The sequence below is a fragment of the Amblyomma americanum genome, chromosome 4 (genome assembly GCF_052857255.1).
Source record: "Amblyomma americanum isolate KBUSLIRL-KWMA chromosome 4, ASM5285725v1, whole genome shotgun sequence".
Taxonomy (NCBI): domain Eukaryota; kingdom Metazoa; phylum Arthropoda; class Arachnida; order Ixodida; family Ixodidae; genus Amblyomma; species Amblyomma americanum.
The window spans coordinates 202660439-202679047 of NC_135500.1; the positions used below are offsets into that span (position 1 = coordinate 202660439).

An 18609-nucleotide genomic window follows, 5' to 3' on the forward strand; every position below is an offset into this window, starting at 1 on the left:
CGCCCATGCTGGAAATTTGCTCTGTACGCCTTTTCCTAGTTAAAAGCCATAAAAAATATCATTTTAACAAATATAACAGAAGTGCGTTTTTATACTCTAGAGAAAATTATGTGGCTGGTGGTGTTGATGCTGCTGCCATTGATGATGGCTGTTACTCGCACGGGTGACAGTCCTTGCAATCAATGCAAAATCTGTAGGGGAAGATTCGTATCCTCTGTCGAGGAACGTGGCATTAACAGGGGTCAGGCTTAATCTTTATAGAGCCCTGTGACTCAACGTACTTGTCCAGTACGCCAGAGAGTCATAGATAGGTATACTAAAAACAGAATGACCATGTAATTGTCGAAGGAAGGGTGTATCCTTGACGTCTAAAGATACGATTCCTCCAAGAGAATTTCTACTTCGCGAGGCATGTGCTGTATAAAGTTTCGCCTCAACTTCGCACGATCGTTGGTCATCGGACGGCTTTTGGAGAACGCTGAAGATGCCTGCCATACGCGGAATGACGCTACAATGACACATAATATATGAACAATCATCAACACTTGACAGATACAACGATGATTATGTTTGACCATCTTTTACTTTGTCCAGAAACCATGGCCATCATCAATGGCTCAGACACATCTGGCTTCAACTAGAAAACATGAGAGCTTCCCAGGTACCACACAGTGCGCCGCCTCTGGTTATTGCGAAGGAAGTGCCTCGTAAAGCTACTGATATAAGAGCATCTTCACTTTGCGAGCAGTGCTGAAACATGTCAGTTTTTCCTGCATCGTAGGTTACAGCAATGTACTACAGAACACTACTGACGATGAAACAGACGAAAAAAAAAACGTACATCTCGAAACGGAGCGAGAGCTCACAATTGTTTTCGAGTTGAAACAGCTGCGAGTTAACGCTTCGTCTGGAAATGTCTGTTTCTTCGTTTGCTCCATCGTCACCAGTGCTGTGATGTAGCGCGCAGTAACCGAAGAATCATTTTGCACTTGCGAAACCTGCGCCATTGCAGATTTTCCTCGCAATTCCGCGACCACGCGTGAAATGTGCGACCATGAGTGAGCCCTCACTGCTGAGGTGGACTTCTCCAGGAGGCGCCAGCGTCGCCGGGAAGTCTGTGGGCGGCTGTAGAGGTTCCGCCTCTGCCTCCGGTGGCTCCGCGGCCGGCGGCTCGTAGCTGGCGTCGGGGTCGGCCACGGCCGCGGCGGTGGCGCCCTCCTCGTCTCCACTGGCGTCGACGCGGTAGTCGACGCTGGAGAAGGACTCGCCTGAGGCGCCCGCCGGCTGGCTCTCCACGATCTCCACATAGTTCTGCGGGATGTAGCCCTCTTCGCCTTTGTAGTTGCGGGCCTGTCACGAAAGGACACGCGAGCGCCGCACCCCGAGAGAACGAGGCTGTTTCATCCCAACAATCCACTCCAAAAATTAAAGCACTAAATAAGGAAAAAGAAAACAAAAAGTGCGCAGCTGATATAAGCTGAATATGACGGAAACAAATAAAAGAAACACTTCGTCAAGCGAGACAAAGAGATTAAAGACATTGGCAGACAGACAATGTAGGATGAGACTCACAGAGGGTATAGCCTTTTCCCGAACCATTACTCTATCGCGGGATGCAGACGTTCATGAGTGGTTCACGCATTACAGGGCATAGTTTAGACGTTGCATCCTCGTCTTCAGCGGGAGTTCATCGCTTCCAACGATACAGACGTTCATGAGTGGTTCATGCATTGTATGGCATAGTTACGACGTCACATCCTCGTCTTCAGCGTGAGTTGGTCGCTTCCAAAGATTAACTAGAAGAGCCCCGCAGTCACCTTGATCCAGCCGTCACCGTCGCCTTCAGATACGATCTCCATTTCTTCCTGCTCCACGAAGCTGAGCTCGTCCGGATTGGCGGCCTGAGAAGAACACACAAGCACGCCACAGTCACAACGCTTGCATGAAAACTAAGTGTACCTTTTTGCACGCGCCACTCTTAACGTTGACATTCTGAGTATTTTAGTCTATCTACGCTTTCTTATTTGTTCCTTGAAAATTTAGTCTTGTCTAACATGCACGCTGATTAGAATTCCACGGGGTGCTGCCCTAGGCAACTGAGACATGCAAAAGAACTTTTTGTTTGCGTATTTAAAGAAAATTGGGCATCTCGACAAGCTTTAATTTCGTCTAGCATGTTGCCCTCATGCATTCTTCTTGCAGAACTTTGTTAGCCCATTTATCAGACTATGCACTTCGTCATTTCATATGTTACATCAATTCTTGCCGATGCCCCTTAATAGGCATTCAATGGCCGCATTTTATGCTCTCCCCTCTGCTTTTATTTCTTTACTTTAACCTTGCCCGCAATGCTCTCCTTCCGTCTTTACCTCCCGAATTCCCTTCCCCACGTAGAGTAGGATGCCACCGATTTTGATACGTCGGCTAAATTAAATTCTCTGCTTTTTCATTAAAGGGTATCTCTCTCTCTCCCAGGGTGCTTCACCTGAATGCAACCAAAGCAAAAAAACAAAACAAACTCAGATATGCTGCCTGTCGCCTGGCGCACATAAAGGTATATTTTTGCTTTAAGGAACAAGGTAATTAATTGTGATTAATTAGTCAAACTTCTCATGCTTGGAGTTATGGAATAAGCTTCACTTGAGCGGTTGAAGAGAGGGAAGGCGAATAAGGAGAATGCACCGCGGTTTGCTAACCGCTAAACCTCTCTCTTGAGATGGTTGCGAATGATTATGCGATGTAGTATTACCAGATCAGCATACAAACAGCGCCATCTAAAACACATGATGGGAACAAAGGCCGGGTAGAGTGGTGCTTTTTTCTGCTGCTAAGCGGCAATGGGATATTTTTGTTTATTGTTTTTAAAGTTTTGCACTTTTTGCTTCTCTTTGCTGCTCTATTAGTTTTTTTTTAATTTTTGCCCGTAAGCCCCAAGCGGGGCCTTCCTTACAAGAATTTATTCAGACTGTCTACGGACAGCCTGTACACAATCAGCGTACTCTTAAATGAAAGGACTGTAAGTTCAGGCTTCAGAAAAGTGTACAAGCGAAAGAAATACAGGAAGTATGTGCAATCAACAAGAGTTATTGTGCGAAGAAGTTTGCCGCAGGAAACTATTCCTGAGGGATCAAGCGAAACTTCATTTAGAACGGGTAAAGTGTGCTTACGCATAGGAATTGAAAGTGAATGCTGATTGCTTGCGGCAACCTATTCCCTTACAGTATTGTGTCCTCCCAGGTAAATAGATGTCTCAGAATGTTCCGTCCTAAATCTCTTTCTTTAGTTCACTTCCGCGAATTCCTTTTATTCTGTAGCTCCATAAAACCAAAACAAATCAAAATGGAAACAGGCATAAGCAATCATGACAGGCTATTCAGGGAAGGCCAATATTGAAAATTGAATTGCTTGTCCGATAGAGTGAATTAAAAAAACAACAACACGGAAAGCTATTTTCGCACAAGATGCTGTTGTTGACTCTCTTCGGAAAGGAATGGAAAGCGGTTGTCGACGATGAATAAGATTTCAAAACACCCTTCACGTCTTTCTAAGCCGACCTGTGTGAGAGCGCGAATTTCGTGCCTCAATATATTTTCACGAAGTCCGACATAATCCCACTACACAAATACTTTCACCATGTTTGCTTCAAGTCATTTTCTTTTCTTTTCGAAAGAGCGCACGGCTTGTTGCAGTTGGCAAAATAAATAGGATATGTACAAACTGTGTCGAGCAAGAATCCTCGAAAATAACACTTCGAAACGCGTAAAACCTTGCCGTAAAAAGAAGTCTGTGAGTGTTATGAAAATAGGATATTGGTCTACCGTTCTCACCGGTCAGCCTTCTAAAAAAAATACTTGCTAAGGCCCAACCTCAAGAAACGGCGGAAATAAGCAGAAAACTTCTAATCCTCGGCTCACAAAAGTTTCAAGAGATTCCTTTCTTTTTGTAACGGAACATCCGACGTTGTTGTAGCAGTAGTCGTCCACGCTCTTGTTAACCTCAAATGTTTGCAGCACCAGTTGTAGGAGAATGCCCAAGAACGTGGAGGTGACGCCGTAATTCTAAAAAAAGAAAGGTTCTAAAGATACTCAAATAGCTACAGCGACAAGAAATAACAAAGAATCGTGTGCAATATTTCTTAGGAGATCTTTCTTGTTATCTTCAGTCAGAGAAACTTTTGCTCTATGCACCCAGAGGTCCGTAATAAAACCATCAGAGGCCCAGAAATTTGTAGCATATATTTTGTTTCGTGCCACGTTTGACAGGTGAGCACGTCTGATAACTCAAGAAAGAAAAGTAGAAAGTAGTTCGATGCTCACTGCGACGAGAATCAATTAGACGCAGCCCGTCAAGTTGTCGCGACGCTGAAGCAGCGTAAACACACAAACCTGCCAATGATTATGCGAAACCCCTTCTTGAGAGGTTCTAACGACAGGCTATAAAACACAAATGTGTTCAGGCTGAATAATGATGTTACCCTTCACAACGTCATCGCTGAAATACGAGCTCCTCGGCACGACACGGGAGCTTGGAAAAGAAAACGAAACCGGTAAAATGCGTCCTCCACTGGCCTCGATTTTCTTAGACAAGCCGTGAAAAGCGCCAGTGAGTAGCGCGACGAAGTGCGCGCTCTACGAAGTAATTGAGCAGCACTCGTAGCGTAGTATTTCATGCAGCAAAAGCCTGCATATATATAGTTTATGCTGTCAGGTGTCAAACCGTGTCAATAAACTCGTAAAGATAACATTTTTTTTCCTTAGAAGCACACGACTTAATCAGGGCCTCTGAAAACCAGTTTATAAAAAGCTTAAAGCAAGAAAAAACAAGAACTATGCGGAATTTGTAATGGCTGACCGATGTGAACCTGGAAATACAGTAACCAAAACCCGTCGAAACTTATTTAGTGCGTTCGGGTTTCATTCCCCCAAAACAGAAAAAAAAGTGTTGGTTACTGCAGGTGCAGCGTACATGCAAGGCGCATAACGTCCTTTTTTTCGGAAAATGGAAGGCTGCGGAAGACTGAATTTTCGACGGCGTAATAAATCAAGCGCATGTCTGCATTACTTTCCACTATCGTTTTTCCGCTAACTGCTATAGATAGCAAAAGCGGCCGCGATTTCACAAGCGCCATCGCGAACAGACTCTCTATACGTCATTAAACGAGGTAGCGAGGTACGTGCTTTATTCAAAGCGCTTTTCCTCAGCCAGCTAGCACGAGACAGCGCGGTGCGCAGAAAACGAGGGATAAGAAGAGTCTTACGGCCCTTTTTCTCCGCGGATTTGCGAATTCGAGTGCCTCTCCTGGTGAGTGCAGTCAGCCGTGCCTATAGACGCCAAGTTATTGATAAAACCGGAAGACTTCCCACTTCCGTAAAGAACACCGACAGGGAAGCTTTGCGGGGCTAGAGTGAGTTCTAACAGGGCTTTAAGAGTGCCAGGGAGGCTCTTTTTCACACCATCGACGAATTTAAAAGCAATTGAAGCTCGCAGAAACATTTGCGCCGGCATATCGAATGATCGCATACGCGTTTCATACAGACCAAAACGCCGTTGAAAGGGCTGAGAAAGGTTTTCTTTCCCACAGTCCTCTTCAGTCAGGCACTTTTTTTTTTTACTAGTGCTACTGTTCGCACAGAGCTAGCCCGTTTGCTTCACCCCGGCTCCATTTTCTAAGGTTTGTCGGACGCTGGAGCAAGTTTCGTAGAAGACGACGCAAAGACGCGGCGTGGTCTACCGCACGTAAGCCGCAGACACAGAAAAATAAAAAAATAAAAAAGTAAAAAAGCAGGGACAGGGACGGGGTTTTCAAGGGACCTACGTGTATGCCGGGGTGAGCCCGTGGCCCAGGCAATCAACGCGCGGACAGGTCATTAGCCTCCCCGCGCCATCTTGGCAGCTCCCCCGGCCGACAGTGTAGCATGTGCGAAAAGAAAATGAAACGCGGCGTGGTGTCGTATAGTCGCACGCAGTCAGAAAGCGAGCAGTTGTTGGCGCGCAACGACCGGGAGCTGAGCGTCGTCATTCAATATCGTTTACAGTGCGCGCGCCCGAGGCATCCCCCCCCCCCCCCCCCCCCCTTTCAAAGGATCGACGTACCGCTTTATGTATGCCCGTCTTTAGAGGCACGCCGCGCTGAACAACGCGCCCCGTTGTGGGAGACCGCACCGTCAAACGTATCGTCTGTCAAAACACGTTTCTTCGCCGCGTCACTGAAGAATGCCGCCGCCGAGGGGTAACCACGGTGGAGAAATGGGATGCAAGGGTTGCTCGGAAAGCCGCCTACTCGGAACGAGCGGGCGCCGTTGGAATTAGGATGGTTCCTCTGAAGGAAGTTACCAGTAGAGCTCGAAATGGGTGGTTTTTATTGCGCGAGCGCCACTGTCTAAAGTGAAAGTTGATGAGATTCAACAGATGTAAGCAAACTAGAATACAGTTGGGCCAAAAAGAAAGACGGGCTAGTTGGTTAATTATGTGGAGATAACTTTCTAGCACTGAACTGAAGAGACAAAATATATAGGGATTCCATGTCTCTGCAGTATTATGGTCTATGTTTTATGAGGATTTAACGTCCCAGGAAGAAATGGGCTTGGACAGGCCATGCAAGCGAAGGCAAGATAACAGATAGTCCTTAAGCGTAACGGATTGAATTCCAAGAGAAGGCAAGCAGAGCAGGGGGCGGCAGAAGGTTAGGTGGGCGGATGAGATTAGGAAGTTCGCAGGCATAAAGTGGGCGCAACTTACAAAGGACAGGGTTAATTGGATGGTTTAAGTTTATGGGGGTTTAACGTCCCAAAGCGACTCAGGCTATGAGAGACGCCGTAGTGAAGGGCTCCGGAAATTTCGACCACCTGGGGTTCTTTAACGTGCACTGACATCGCACAGTACACGGGCCTCTAGAGTTTCGCCTCCGTCAAAATTCGACCGCCGCGGCCGGGATCGACAGGGTTAATTGGAGAGACATGGGAGAGGCCTTTGCCCTGCAGTGGGTGCAGTCAGGCTGCTGCTGATGATAATGCTGAACGTCCCAAAGCGACTAGTGAAGGTCACCGGTGAAGGGCACTACTGAAGGGCCCTGCTGAAGGGCACCGAAAATTTCGACTACCTGGGGTTCTTTAACATGAACTGACGTCTCTGCAGTATTATAAAAGTGCTTGCAATAGGATTAGTTGGCTGGAATTAGCTTGAGGGCCAATCTTAATTCCATTCTTGACAAAGGAAAGACAGTCACGAAGCTAGACACAACGTGAGAAGTGTGTTGTTTCTTTCCTCCTGCGTCTCTTTCCTTCGTCTTTGCCAAAAATGCGCTCAAACTCGCTCCCTCCACTGAACTGAAGCGCGAAAAAAAGAAAACAGTGACAACGGTAACGACAGAACCAGTCACTTCCACTGGCGTCGTTGATAATCAGCGTCATTATCAGCTTAAATATCTTCCACCTTTTCCTTTGCGCCAGGCGCCACCATTCTATTCCAGGAAGTTTGCTTGAGCTCGTCACTGGATTTGACCCTAGGTCGCACCCATTACGATTTTATTTTTGTGACACTCTCAAGGAACACCGGTAGTCAGTTGTGCGCGGTAAGCGGTCTGCCTATGCCCATTTATTCTTTTTTAAATTTCAGCAAAAGTGCGCTCGACTCATGCCCACCTTATGATATACCCTGCTCTCCATTTTCTCTCTTAACTTGCCAGTGCCCACCTGTCATTTTTTTTTTTCGCATCACTCGCTCGACATGCAGTTGTTAGCCTCATTCCTGGCCTTTTAAGCTCCAGTTTTCGGCCCTACACGCGAGTATCAATGACAAACATTGGGTATATGCTTTCCATTTCAGGCATATGAACTAGATGCTCTTAATAATTTGGGAGTGACAGCCGAATGTATGCACCCGCCCTTTTTCGTTCACTAACTAATTTTTGCCTTATGAGTTTCCATATGCCATGATGACTGAATAAATAGACTCCTTAACTACCTCCACTGCCTTATTGTGTACCGGAAATTGTTATTCTATTTATTTATTTGATTTCTACGTCAAAGGCCCGAAAGGGGGCATTACATGAGGGGCAATGCCAGGGGTGGCATCATCCATGAGTTTGAGTTAAAAATATGAAATGTTATCTTGCCGAAAATTGACTTCGGAGATTACTGCTCTGTTCTATGCGACAATGCGGGGTATTTTCACGCCAAGATTCTTTAGTTAAAGGCGCCCAATGAACGACTTACTAGCTAACTGTGCTCCTGTCATAATAGCGACCTCCTTATAATCACCCTACAAAGTAACCGGCAGCCTTTCGTAGCGGACTAATGTTCGTCCCTTGCAGATCGTGCCGATAAACCACGACAGCCTCACTTCATATAAGCGGCAGTCCGAAATCTGCGCGCACTGCGACATTCAATAGCCAGGGAGCGGAACAATCAGTTCGCGTCGCTTTCTGAGGGCGCTCGTTAAATCGCTCGCTCCGTCATCCTTACGTCAACGCAGCTGCGTTAGGGTACACAATGGCCCCGAGAGAATGCGCCGTCCCTCACGTCTGCCCGGGTAATCTCGCTCGCTCGGTCGTGGCTCGTGGAAAAAGCAGCCCACAGCTCGTAAAATTCCTAATTGCTTCATCGGCCGGGGGTCACTGCTCCGAAGTGAGACTCACGGGGTACCATGCATGCGTCTTCGGTACTTCTGTGCAGCGAAGCAGGAGCGGTGACAGTGGAACGTGGCGGCCATCGTGACGAAGAAAGCTTACGTCGGTTGCGGGCTTTCACGAGGAAGGCTCCCTGCTTGTAACCGATACGCTTAAAGTTACAGAAGACACACAACCACAGAAAAAGGCAAATGGACAAGCATCTGCACAGCTCGTTGTTTTTATTTTCTGCCATAGCGTGTTCTGTGCAGTTGGCTGCGTTTCAGCCTCGAACTATGCCGTACCAACTAGCCTTTACTGAACCCTTCTAGAGCGTCAGTTCCATGCAAGCGCGAGCGATTAGTCCGTCCCGATGCTGTGAGGGGAGCTCCAGTTTACCAGAACAAGTATCATAGCTATATACCTATATTTCACCCTCGCCTGTAAGACCAGACGCTGCGCCGGTTGTGTCTCAAACAAACTCGGCAAGGGGAGAAAAACAACAACAAAGTTCTCCATCCCGGTGACTGTGTATGCTGTAGGCGAGGTTAAGTCCGCTCGACCATCACGAAACAACAGACCACTTCTGGTCCAGCTAACAGTGCGACCTTTGTAACCAAATCGAGAACGACAGCTGATGACTTTAGTCGTAACGATTGTTCGGCACAGGACCGGTACGCTTTCTCTGTGACTACTGCTTCGTTATAGCGAGCTTTCGCAACAGCGAGAGCTGAAAGTAGAGATGCATGGAACCCAGCATTATAAGTAAGGCATATGTCCTCCTAGACGAACACAGGTAATGGTAGTGTCCTATAGTGGTGTTAAGAGGTCGGCGGATTGCCCTTATAGTGATCACGTCGGCGAATGTTGCGCCTGGACTTACTGACCTGCAGTTGAATTTCCGCACATATCAGCTAGCCTTCAAGGGGAATTTTCGAAGAAGACGTTACGTCTTCCACGGCATTGCCGTCGCCAGTGCTGCACCGAACCGCTGGCGCACGGCACGGTGACGAAGCGTGCACGTCTTCTCATCGATGGGGAGGAGACGGCGGCGCTTCCGCGGTCCCACGCACTCCTCAGCTACCCCCACCCCCCTCTCCCCCATTTCGAAAACCTCCCCTACAGTAGACTTGGTCTCTCCTCCCGAGGTACCAATCAGGGCGGCGTTTCTGGGCGGCCAAATGAGCGATATTACACGCTCCGCTTATCGGCGCCAAAGGAGCGCCTGGATTGAGAGAGAGAAAGACAGCGGCCGATGCCGACGCCGATAGTGTCAGGCCAGGCTGCGCCCAGCCGCACGGTGTGCCGTCGAGTTCGCACCTGCGGGCACCGAGAACGCCATTACGCAAATGGCGCCAAGACTGGCGCACGCATGCGCTCGCGGTACGCCTGCGCGCGCGCGCGCGCGAGCACACGTCCTCCGGTGGCTTTCCTCGTCTCTCTCTCTCTCTCTCCCTCCTCTTTTTCGTACCCTTTCTTCCTCCTATCCGATATGTGCTGCAGCTCGCATTCGGCAGCCCGGGAAGATGGACGATATGTCGGAGAGCCGGCGACTGTCACGGAGCCGCCCGGCCCAGCGGCTGTTCCGAGGCGGTGCGTGTGGTACGCCGTCATTAAGCGCGGCCGATGCATATCTCCGCCGAGGGATCGCCGGGCCGCATGTGCTCTGGCCGCTGCGAAACGGCATCGTCATGAGCAACGAGAGGGCGTACGGCGAACACTTCGTTATATACGGGCGCTATTTCTTGGTATGCATAGGCAACTGCGCGGATGTACTGCAGTCCGAAAAATACTGATCGACGAATGAACTGCACGGGAAGAGAAGCCAGGGAGAAAGTAAAGGACGTGTACGCTTCGCTTATTCGTCCTTGTTCTTTTAGTGAAATTTATTTATCTCGTCAGTAGGCGCTAACTAGCCAACGAACGAGTACTGTCCAAGGAGCAGGAGTGAATGCACCTGATTCTTGAGGCAACCTAAGATTACTCTGAAAGTTTCAGCGAGATGCGTACTTTTCCTTTCTTAGTGGTCTTAAGTAACTATTCGTACGACATTTTCAAAAGTTTATTGGCGAAATAAAAACAACTCTGACATTTGAATGAAAGCTAAGTTACCTCTTTCGCATTAGTAATTGTGCCTGCGCACGCAGCGCACCTTCCGACATCGAAGGCACACAGTGAATGGCACTGTAACTTCCCGCTTCGTCTCATGTTCTGTGTTACCGCAGAAAATAGACGGTTTACTATCACCACTGCTATCAATAGAATCGGTATGGTGTTTTTCCCTTGATGGTCAGAAAAAAAATATAGGATGGTGTAGAGACAACAGCATGCAAACCGGATTCGATGTCTTGAAAGCGTATGAAAAAAGGCGAACAGTTGACAAATATATTTAGGCGTCAGAATCTACAGCAGTAGTAACAACAGTAGATGAATAGAGCTGAACCTTCCAAGACAAAAACTAGGGACAATCTGTCCTTAGTATGATACTAGCGACAGATTTAGCTACGCTAATATGCGGTTGCGCTTAATATGATGAAAAACTTGCCGACGGTGACATAGTGCGGTTTCCGTTTAATAGAAATTGTCTGGAAAAAAGATGCACAGCATCAAGCATGCGCCAATGCAGCTGGGAATTGTAGTATTTCGACTGGAAAGTAAATGTACTACTTTTAGCAGTGCGTCATAAACATGACAGGGCACATATCGTGCGTTGCAGATCATATTAAGCGCAACAGCAGATGCCATTTTTCAGTAATTAGATGAAATCAAGTAGAATTCAGTGTCTTAACCGAAAGCTTACGGGATGCGGGTTTAGAGGCAAAAAAAAAAAAAGCGCGAGGTCAGGCAAAACATTTTACTGAAAATATGGTGGTGACTTAAAAGAACCTGCAAGCTCCGTCCGCTGTAATGAATTCCAGATAACTGGCTACGGAGGCAAGGCAGCGATATCTTTCCTAGATCCGTGCAAGCGTGTTTTATAAAATTTTCTCCGTGACTGTACATAAAATAGGTGCCACGCTTCCAAAGTACAAGGTGCCGAATGCAATTGCCAGTGGCCCGCATGCAGTATCAGCAATCCCTTAACGCGCAGCGAAGCTACTTGAGAAATGCTTGCTTTGACAGCAGAATATCTTGCAGGGCTGGGGAATAATATACCTACAACTGATAGTCTCATCAATTACTAACGTCGCTCTTGTACAAGTCACGTGCTGCTCGCGTTAACCCGGTCGAGAGGACTTACGTTGTCCAGGACGGTTACCAGGTGCTAACTTTATCAAGCACAGTGCACGCGAATATATTGATCGCAAACAGGTTTGGTCTCATGCGATAAATGGAGGCGCGACCCTTTTGCTGCCGGAGCTCGTCGCGCTGATCCTCATAGATAAACACTGCGCGGCGGCTGCTACCGCACGACGCCGCTAATGATCCCCTCCAAGAGTCATTCCTGCACAATTTGCCCCAGCTATCCGGAGCCGAACCGTTCATTACGCGCGCATGCACACAGTCGAGTTGACGTCTTAATCTGCCGGTATAGATGCGAGTCGTCTCACATCTGAACCGCTTATAGCAGCCGTTCGGCACACAGACGCAAGCTGCGATATGGCTGGACTAAAGAAGAAACACGCGAATGCAAAATGCGCTTCTGCTTCCGCACCCAAGCAATGAATCATGCCTACGCGCAAGCGATTGCGCGGCGTTTCTTGGAAGCGACTCGGTGAGCCAATGACATTTCGAGCGGTTTGATCTGCGGTTAGTTCCTAGAGGGTTGCGAAAGGTATGCGCGAGCACCCAGGAAAAAATGCAGCTCCATTTACGCTGTCTTTCTGTGAGCAACGAGGCGACGAGAGATACTGTCTACTTCGCCATCCACGCTGCATTAGCTCCCAACAGCACGCGTGGTATTCCCTCATTTGCTTTGCTAAAAAGATATGATCAAACGCGGCCTAGCGTGGAGGTATGTAATCATATTTGATCTCTTTTCTTTGGCCAGGTGCTGGGGAAAATGTGTGATGATGTAACATTTGCTGTAACATCTAGTACATCTATGACGACTAGTTGAGCTGATAGCGCTGTCGTAATTATAGGAAGCTCTGCGCGCGAAGTTGTCTTAGTGCCGAGAAAATAAAAATCACTGCGCTTTGGCAATCGATACTAAGCACAGTTCTTGCCGGAGTATGCTGCGTTGCAGACGCAGAGAACAGCTGCTTCATTGCTCTACGTGTCAGCGACATAAAGCCATTCAGTCCTGCTTTAGTTCTTGTTTGCTTTACTCCCGATCAGCGACATAGAGCCATCTATTCTTCTTTTACTTCCTTTTTAATTTGAACAGTGTTGAAGCCAACATGCTTAAAGTAAAGCGTACAAATTTCCTAGGTATTTGCCTTAAATACCGTTCGCGTACTGCATGGTGTTTTTTTTTTTCCTTTCCTTGCCTTTCAGTATGTTGTTGGTTTCTGGAACGAGGGTACTGTTATATGCCTCCTAAGTGAAGTGTGCGCATTGTTTTAGTCTCACTGCAGTTACCCTCGCTTTACAGACACCCTCGTAATGCCAGCATGCGGACGAGAATAAATATTCGCGGGAAGCCATTCCCCCCCCCCCCCCCCCCCCCTTCCTTCGCGGTACACCTTTGTTTACGAAAGCGCGGGCGAAGGAGCAAGAACGTGATGCGCGCCGCCGCATATTAGCGTGTACTCTGCCGGCCCCAGATTGCGCCGAAGGTTGTTGCTGCTGCTGCGCTCTCTATCCAGCCCCATGGGATCGACCGAGAGCGGCACCAAATTGTTTCCTGTAGACACAAGGGAACGGGGCACACGCCGAGACCTCTCGGCGCCTTCCGGCTCTACCAACATACACCCCCCCCCTCACCCCCTCCGTCTTCCCTGTGCGGTTCTCTCTCCAGAGCTCGATGTCACCCCCGTGCCCCATGTTGTGTTCACACACACTGCTACCGACTTAGTTTCTACATGAATAGGCGAAGAACGCAACCAAGAATTGCGTCACTCTGGCACCACACAGGGCTGAGCTAGTTCTTTTTCTGTTTACAGCGAAAGCTATCGGAATTTTGGTTTAACCATGTTACTTTGCATTCTACCCTGGAATCTAGAGAAACAGCCGTAAGAGCTCAAAAAAGTTAGCAAAGTTAGTGAAATTAATTTAAGATAATTTAATTGATTTGAGTTGAATTCAGTTGAGCTACCACTTGCCAACTGCGGCAGGTGGAGGCCGTCTTCACGTTTAGGGGAGATGAGAGATGAGGGAAAGAGAAAGCGAGAGAAAGAAGAGTGACAGAGAGATAGATAGATAGATAGATAGATAGATAGATAGATAGATAGATAGATAGATAGATAGATAGATAGATAGATAGATAGATAGATAGATAGATAGATAGATAGATAGATAGAGAGAGAGAGAGAGAGAGAGAGAGAGAGAGAGAGAGAGAGAGAGAGAGGCAATGAGTTGGAATGAACCTAAATGTGCGAACAAGCGTAAAAAGCAATGCAGTGGACAATGCAAAATTAGCACAGATAAATTAAGGACAGCAAATTGAACGCTGGACGGAAATGCAGCCAATAACGTAAACATTAAAAAATAATGCAACTGCATCCGTGTGAATAAGGTGAGCACCAAAGGAGAAATAACAAGAGGCACATAGAAACGAGAAAATCCAGTGCCACAATCAGAAGCAGAGCACGGCCAAAAGTGGACGAATTAGACCAGAGGGGCACGGCTAGGTACCGTCTACTCCGTCCTTGTTTCATCGTCCATCTCTCTCCGGTTTAGTTTTCATTTCGTCTTCTTCGTGCAAGCTGGACGTAGCATTAATTAGCAGAGAAGCATTTCTGCTACCCTGAACAATCATTCCGAGAAAAGATGGAGACCACAAAGGGAGTTTTTCGGAACAAGCTTTTTTTTTTCGAACCGGACCACGGCGGCTGCGTTTTTGTGGAGACAATACGCTAAGGCGCCCATGTGCTGTGCGATGTCAATGCACGTTAAAGATCCCCAGGTGATCGAAATTATTCCGGAGACCTCCACTACGGCATCTCTTCGTTTCTTCTTTCACTGCCTCCTTTATCCCTTCCCTTACTGCGCGGTTCACGTGTCCAGTGATATATGGGACAGATACTGCACCGTCTCCTTTCCCCAAAAACCAATAATCATTTTTATTAACAAGCTTTGTTTACCTCGCGCCCGAATTCCAGTCCACTTCGCGGCATTTCCCACCATCTTTGCCAACGCTCATCAATGGCAGCAAGGAAACCCCCCTCCCCCCCCCCCCCCCCCGGCACCCCAACCCCTTTTTCAAGAGCTACGGCATTACTAAGGAAAGCCTACAAGACCGCACTAAACCTACCGAGAAACACCCCGAACGACAAGCTACTACAGCTAAGAGTCCACAACACCTTCGAGGAGTTGGCGGCGGCCCAGCTGAACGCACAGCTAGAAAGACTAGAACTTACAGAAACAGGCAGGCAACTCCTGAGAAGACTTGGCCACAGAGTGGAAACCACAGCAGATCCGGACGAGAACATTCCGGACGAAATCCGGCAAACCCTCAGAATCTGCCCACTGCCGCGCAACATGGACCCCAACCTACACGCGGCCAGAAGACAAGCAAGAGCAGAATACGTGGAGAGACACCTAGCCACGCAGGAAAACACGGTGTACACGGACGCAGGACTATATCCGAGGGATAGACGCAACAACATCACGAGAGTGGCGGTGGCGGTCGTAGACCACACGGCGACACGATCAGCTGCGCATCCACGAGAGGACGTACGGTGGCAGAAGGGGAGGAGATCGCTGTGGCGCTTGCAGCGGTCGAAGGCTACCGCAGAAACAAGCCACAGATTATAATAACGGACTCCAAAACGGCCTGCAGACGATATCAGCAAGGAAGGATCTGCAGGGAGGCCCTACGCATCCTCCTCGGCGCGAGAGCCTCGGGATACAAAGCGAAGCAAAAGGTCTTCTGGGTACCGGCACACACCGGAGTCGAGGGCAACTCGAGGGCTGACAGCCAGGTTCGCGAGATCACGCACCGAGCCTTGCTGACGGAGGACCTCGAGAACCCCTCGATGGTGGACCCGACGTACGCAGACATCCTAAATCACTACAGAGGCTGCAGGTTCAAGTATCCCCGGCCCCACAAACTCCTCACACAGCAAGAAGCGGTCAGCTGGAGGAGGCTGCAGACTGGCACCTTCTTTAACTTACACGTCCTAAGCAAAATGTTCCCCACCCAGTACAGCGACAGCTGCCCCTGGTGCGGGGACGTCCCGACACTTTACCACGTCACATGGGAGTGTAAACACAATTACACCTTCCACAAACGGACTAACCCGAGTGCGGAGCAATGGGAGGGCCTGCTCACCAGCAGCGAGCTCACCGCCCAAAGGGCATTGGTGCAGCACGCGTGCGAGGTGGCCAGGACCAGTGGAGCCCTGGAATGAGGGACCACCGTTGCTAAGGAGCCCCCGACGGCGGCGGCGGCTGCGGCAAGCGCCAAGACGCAGCTGCAAGGAGACTCTCCGGAACTGACCAAAAGAAGTCAATAAAGTTTTTCATTCATTCATTCAAGAGCTCCATACCTCTGTCTCTGCAGTAAGCGCAGTTACTTGTCCAACGAATCAAGACGCCTGTCTATAAGAGTTAAGGACGAGGCTATTACACACGCACTGCAACAAATATGTCTTCTTGAATAGGACAAGTTGTCGGACTAGTCGGTGGTGATCCATTCTTTTGTTGACAGCGCTTAAAGAACACGGACAGAAGACATAGAAGACGACGTCACAGGCGGCGTCACAGGCGACGTCACAGGCAACACAGCGCCTGTGACGTCGTCTTCTATGTCTTCTGTCCGTGTTCTTTAAGCGCTGTCAACAAAAGAAATATGTATTCTTCACGGCACCGTAACTATAACTACAGGGAATGGGTATACAAGCACGCAATGGCTGTTTGCGTTACTGGAGCGGTGCAGCGCATGTTGTAGTGGCGAAGCCGTGCGCACCGGGCCGACTCGAACAGAAGGGGCGCATGTGAGCGCGCATATGGGGCCACAGCGCCCGGGGAGGTGCCAACGTCTGGGGAAACACCCCGGCTGCTAATTAACGGCGGCGCGGAGCTCCCCTGCGCCGACACCCTGGTCTCGAAGGAGAAGAAAGGGAGTAAGCCAGAGATGGAACAGGGTGTGCGTGCACAGGCGCAGTATACGTCCACGGCCGGCTGTTCGAAAAGCCTAAATAAAATGAAATAAAAACAAAACAAGAAAACAATGTAAGCTGAAAGAACTGAGAACTACTACATGTGAGTCATGATTGGGTGTCATGCAGCGTTTTTTTTTTTTTTTACAGCACAATAAGACAAACTAGTGCGCATTTTCCGATAGAACATAAGCCTATCATATTCGCTGAGAGAGGAAAGATTTTTTAGCGCCCTGTCATTTCCTCTTGGCTCACGTTTTTACTTCCTTACAGCTGTCGCTGCTCGCTGCGCTGTTTAATTGTTTGGCTGAACTAAAGCTCACCAATTGCGGAACGATGCAGCGAAGGCGCCGACCATTATATGCGTGTCAGTGATGTACATGTGCATGGTGAGAGCATCGAATTATCAACCCGCCTACTAAATCGTTAAACTGTGGGTTTTATAGAAAAACGCGGCCTGCTGTCACACCCGCAGGGATGAAGCGTTCAGGGGGGTTGAACTTCGGAGTTTCGACGCAACTTAAATATTTTATTGTTCTGTTTTAACAAAGCACGCGGGTGAACTCGCGCGATCAACATCTGTAGGAGAAAAAAAAACTCTCTCCTGCCGTTTTCATTACACCCACCGCGGTGGCTCGGTGGTTAGGGCGCTCAGCTACTGATCCGGAGTACCCGGGTTCGAACCCCACCGCGGCGGCTGCGTTTTTATGGAGGCAAAACGCTAAGGCGCCCGTGTGCTGTGCGATGTCAGTGCACGTTAAAGATCCCCAGGTGGTCGAAATTATTCCGGAGCCCTCCACTACGGCACCTCTTTCTTCCTTTCTTCTTTCACTCCCTCCTTTGTCCCTTCCCATACGGCGCTGTTCAGGTGTCCGCCGATATATAAGACAGATACTGCGTCATTTCCTTTCCCCAAATACTAATTATTATTATTATTATTATTATTATTATTATTATTATTATTATTATTATTATTATTATTATTATTATTATCATCATCATCATTACATACATTTGGAACCCAGCGAAGGCTTTACTTCGAACAAACAGCGTTTCCGCGTAAACACATTCCTCGGGAATTCGCTGTTCTCCTCCTCTCCTCGCTTCTTTTCCCTCTCCCCCAACTCATGCGGGGCAAGGTGTGAAGAAGATGAGACGAGCAGCGCCCCCTGAGAATCCTCACAGAGCGCGCGTAATGCATTTAAGCGAGTGAACCCGTGGCGCCCCGGCGATATGCTCCCAGAGGCGCCGGCTGGGGACACGCCCCCTTCGCGCCTTTTTCATCTTGCGTCGCCCATCCATCGCCAGGGCGCTTTCTTTTCCCCGACGCCCGAAAGCTCTACGGCGCAGCGTGCACAACACGGGCGATAAGCATCGCTCCTATGCCGCCACGGCCATTAATTTGCGGAAACAGGGCGGCCAGGCGAAGAAGGAGGAGGAGGAGGCATAGATGGAGGAGAGGACTGGGGGGGGGGAGAGAGTGGGCCTTGGTTGCTCTCTGTCTGCGTCGGGGCTTATAGCTGTTCATCCGCCAAGTGCTCACGCGAGACACATTTGAGGGCGGCGAAGCTCGTCCTCTCGTCGTCTCCGCTTTCGTGAGAAAAGTTTCAGCTGCGCCAGCGATTTCGCCGCGGCCCAACGGCGCTGCTCTGTGTGACCGCTCTCCTGCGACGCCGCGCCTGTTTGTCCCGATCCCTGGGGCTTTTAACTTCTTTAGTTATTTTACGGCGGCGAGAAAGGAGAGTTTTTAGCTCCGTCTATACACTCACCCTGCGTCTCCTTACGAAATCGATGACA

The 18609-nt window shown here is 48.8% G+C and overlaps 1 protein-coding gene across 5 annotated transcripts in view; it reads right to left on the reverse strand.

Moving 5' to 3' along the window:
* Positions 1-18609, reverse strand: part of nwk (FCH and double SH3 domains nervous wreck) — a 132233-nt gene that overhangs the window by 11256 nt on the left and 102368 nt on the right. For all 5 annotated transcript variants that reach the window (XR_013313863.1, XR_013313864.1, XM_077662999.1 and 2 more), the window contains exons 17-18: positions 1818-1901; positions 1071-1350 (exon numbers count right to left, since the gene is read on the reverse strand). Coding sequence is in view for 3 of the 5 variants with exons in the window: in XM_077662999.1 (XP_077519125.1) it covers positions 1071-1350; positions 1818-1901 (364 nt within the window). In the remaining 2 variants the exon portion in view is untranslated. The remainder of the gene's footprint in view (positions 1-1070; positions 1351-1817; positions 1902-18609) is intronic.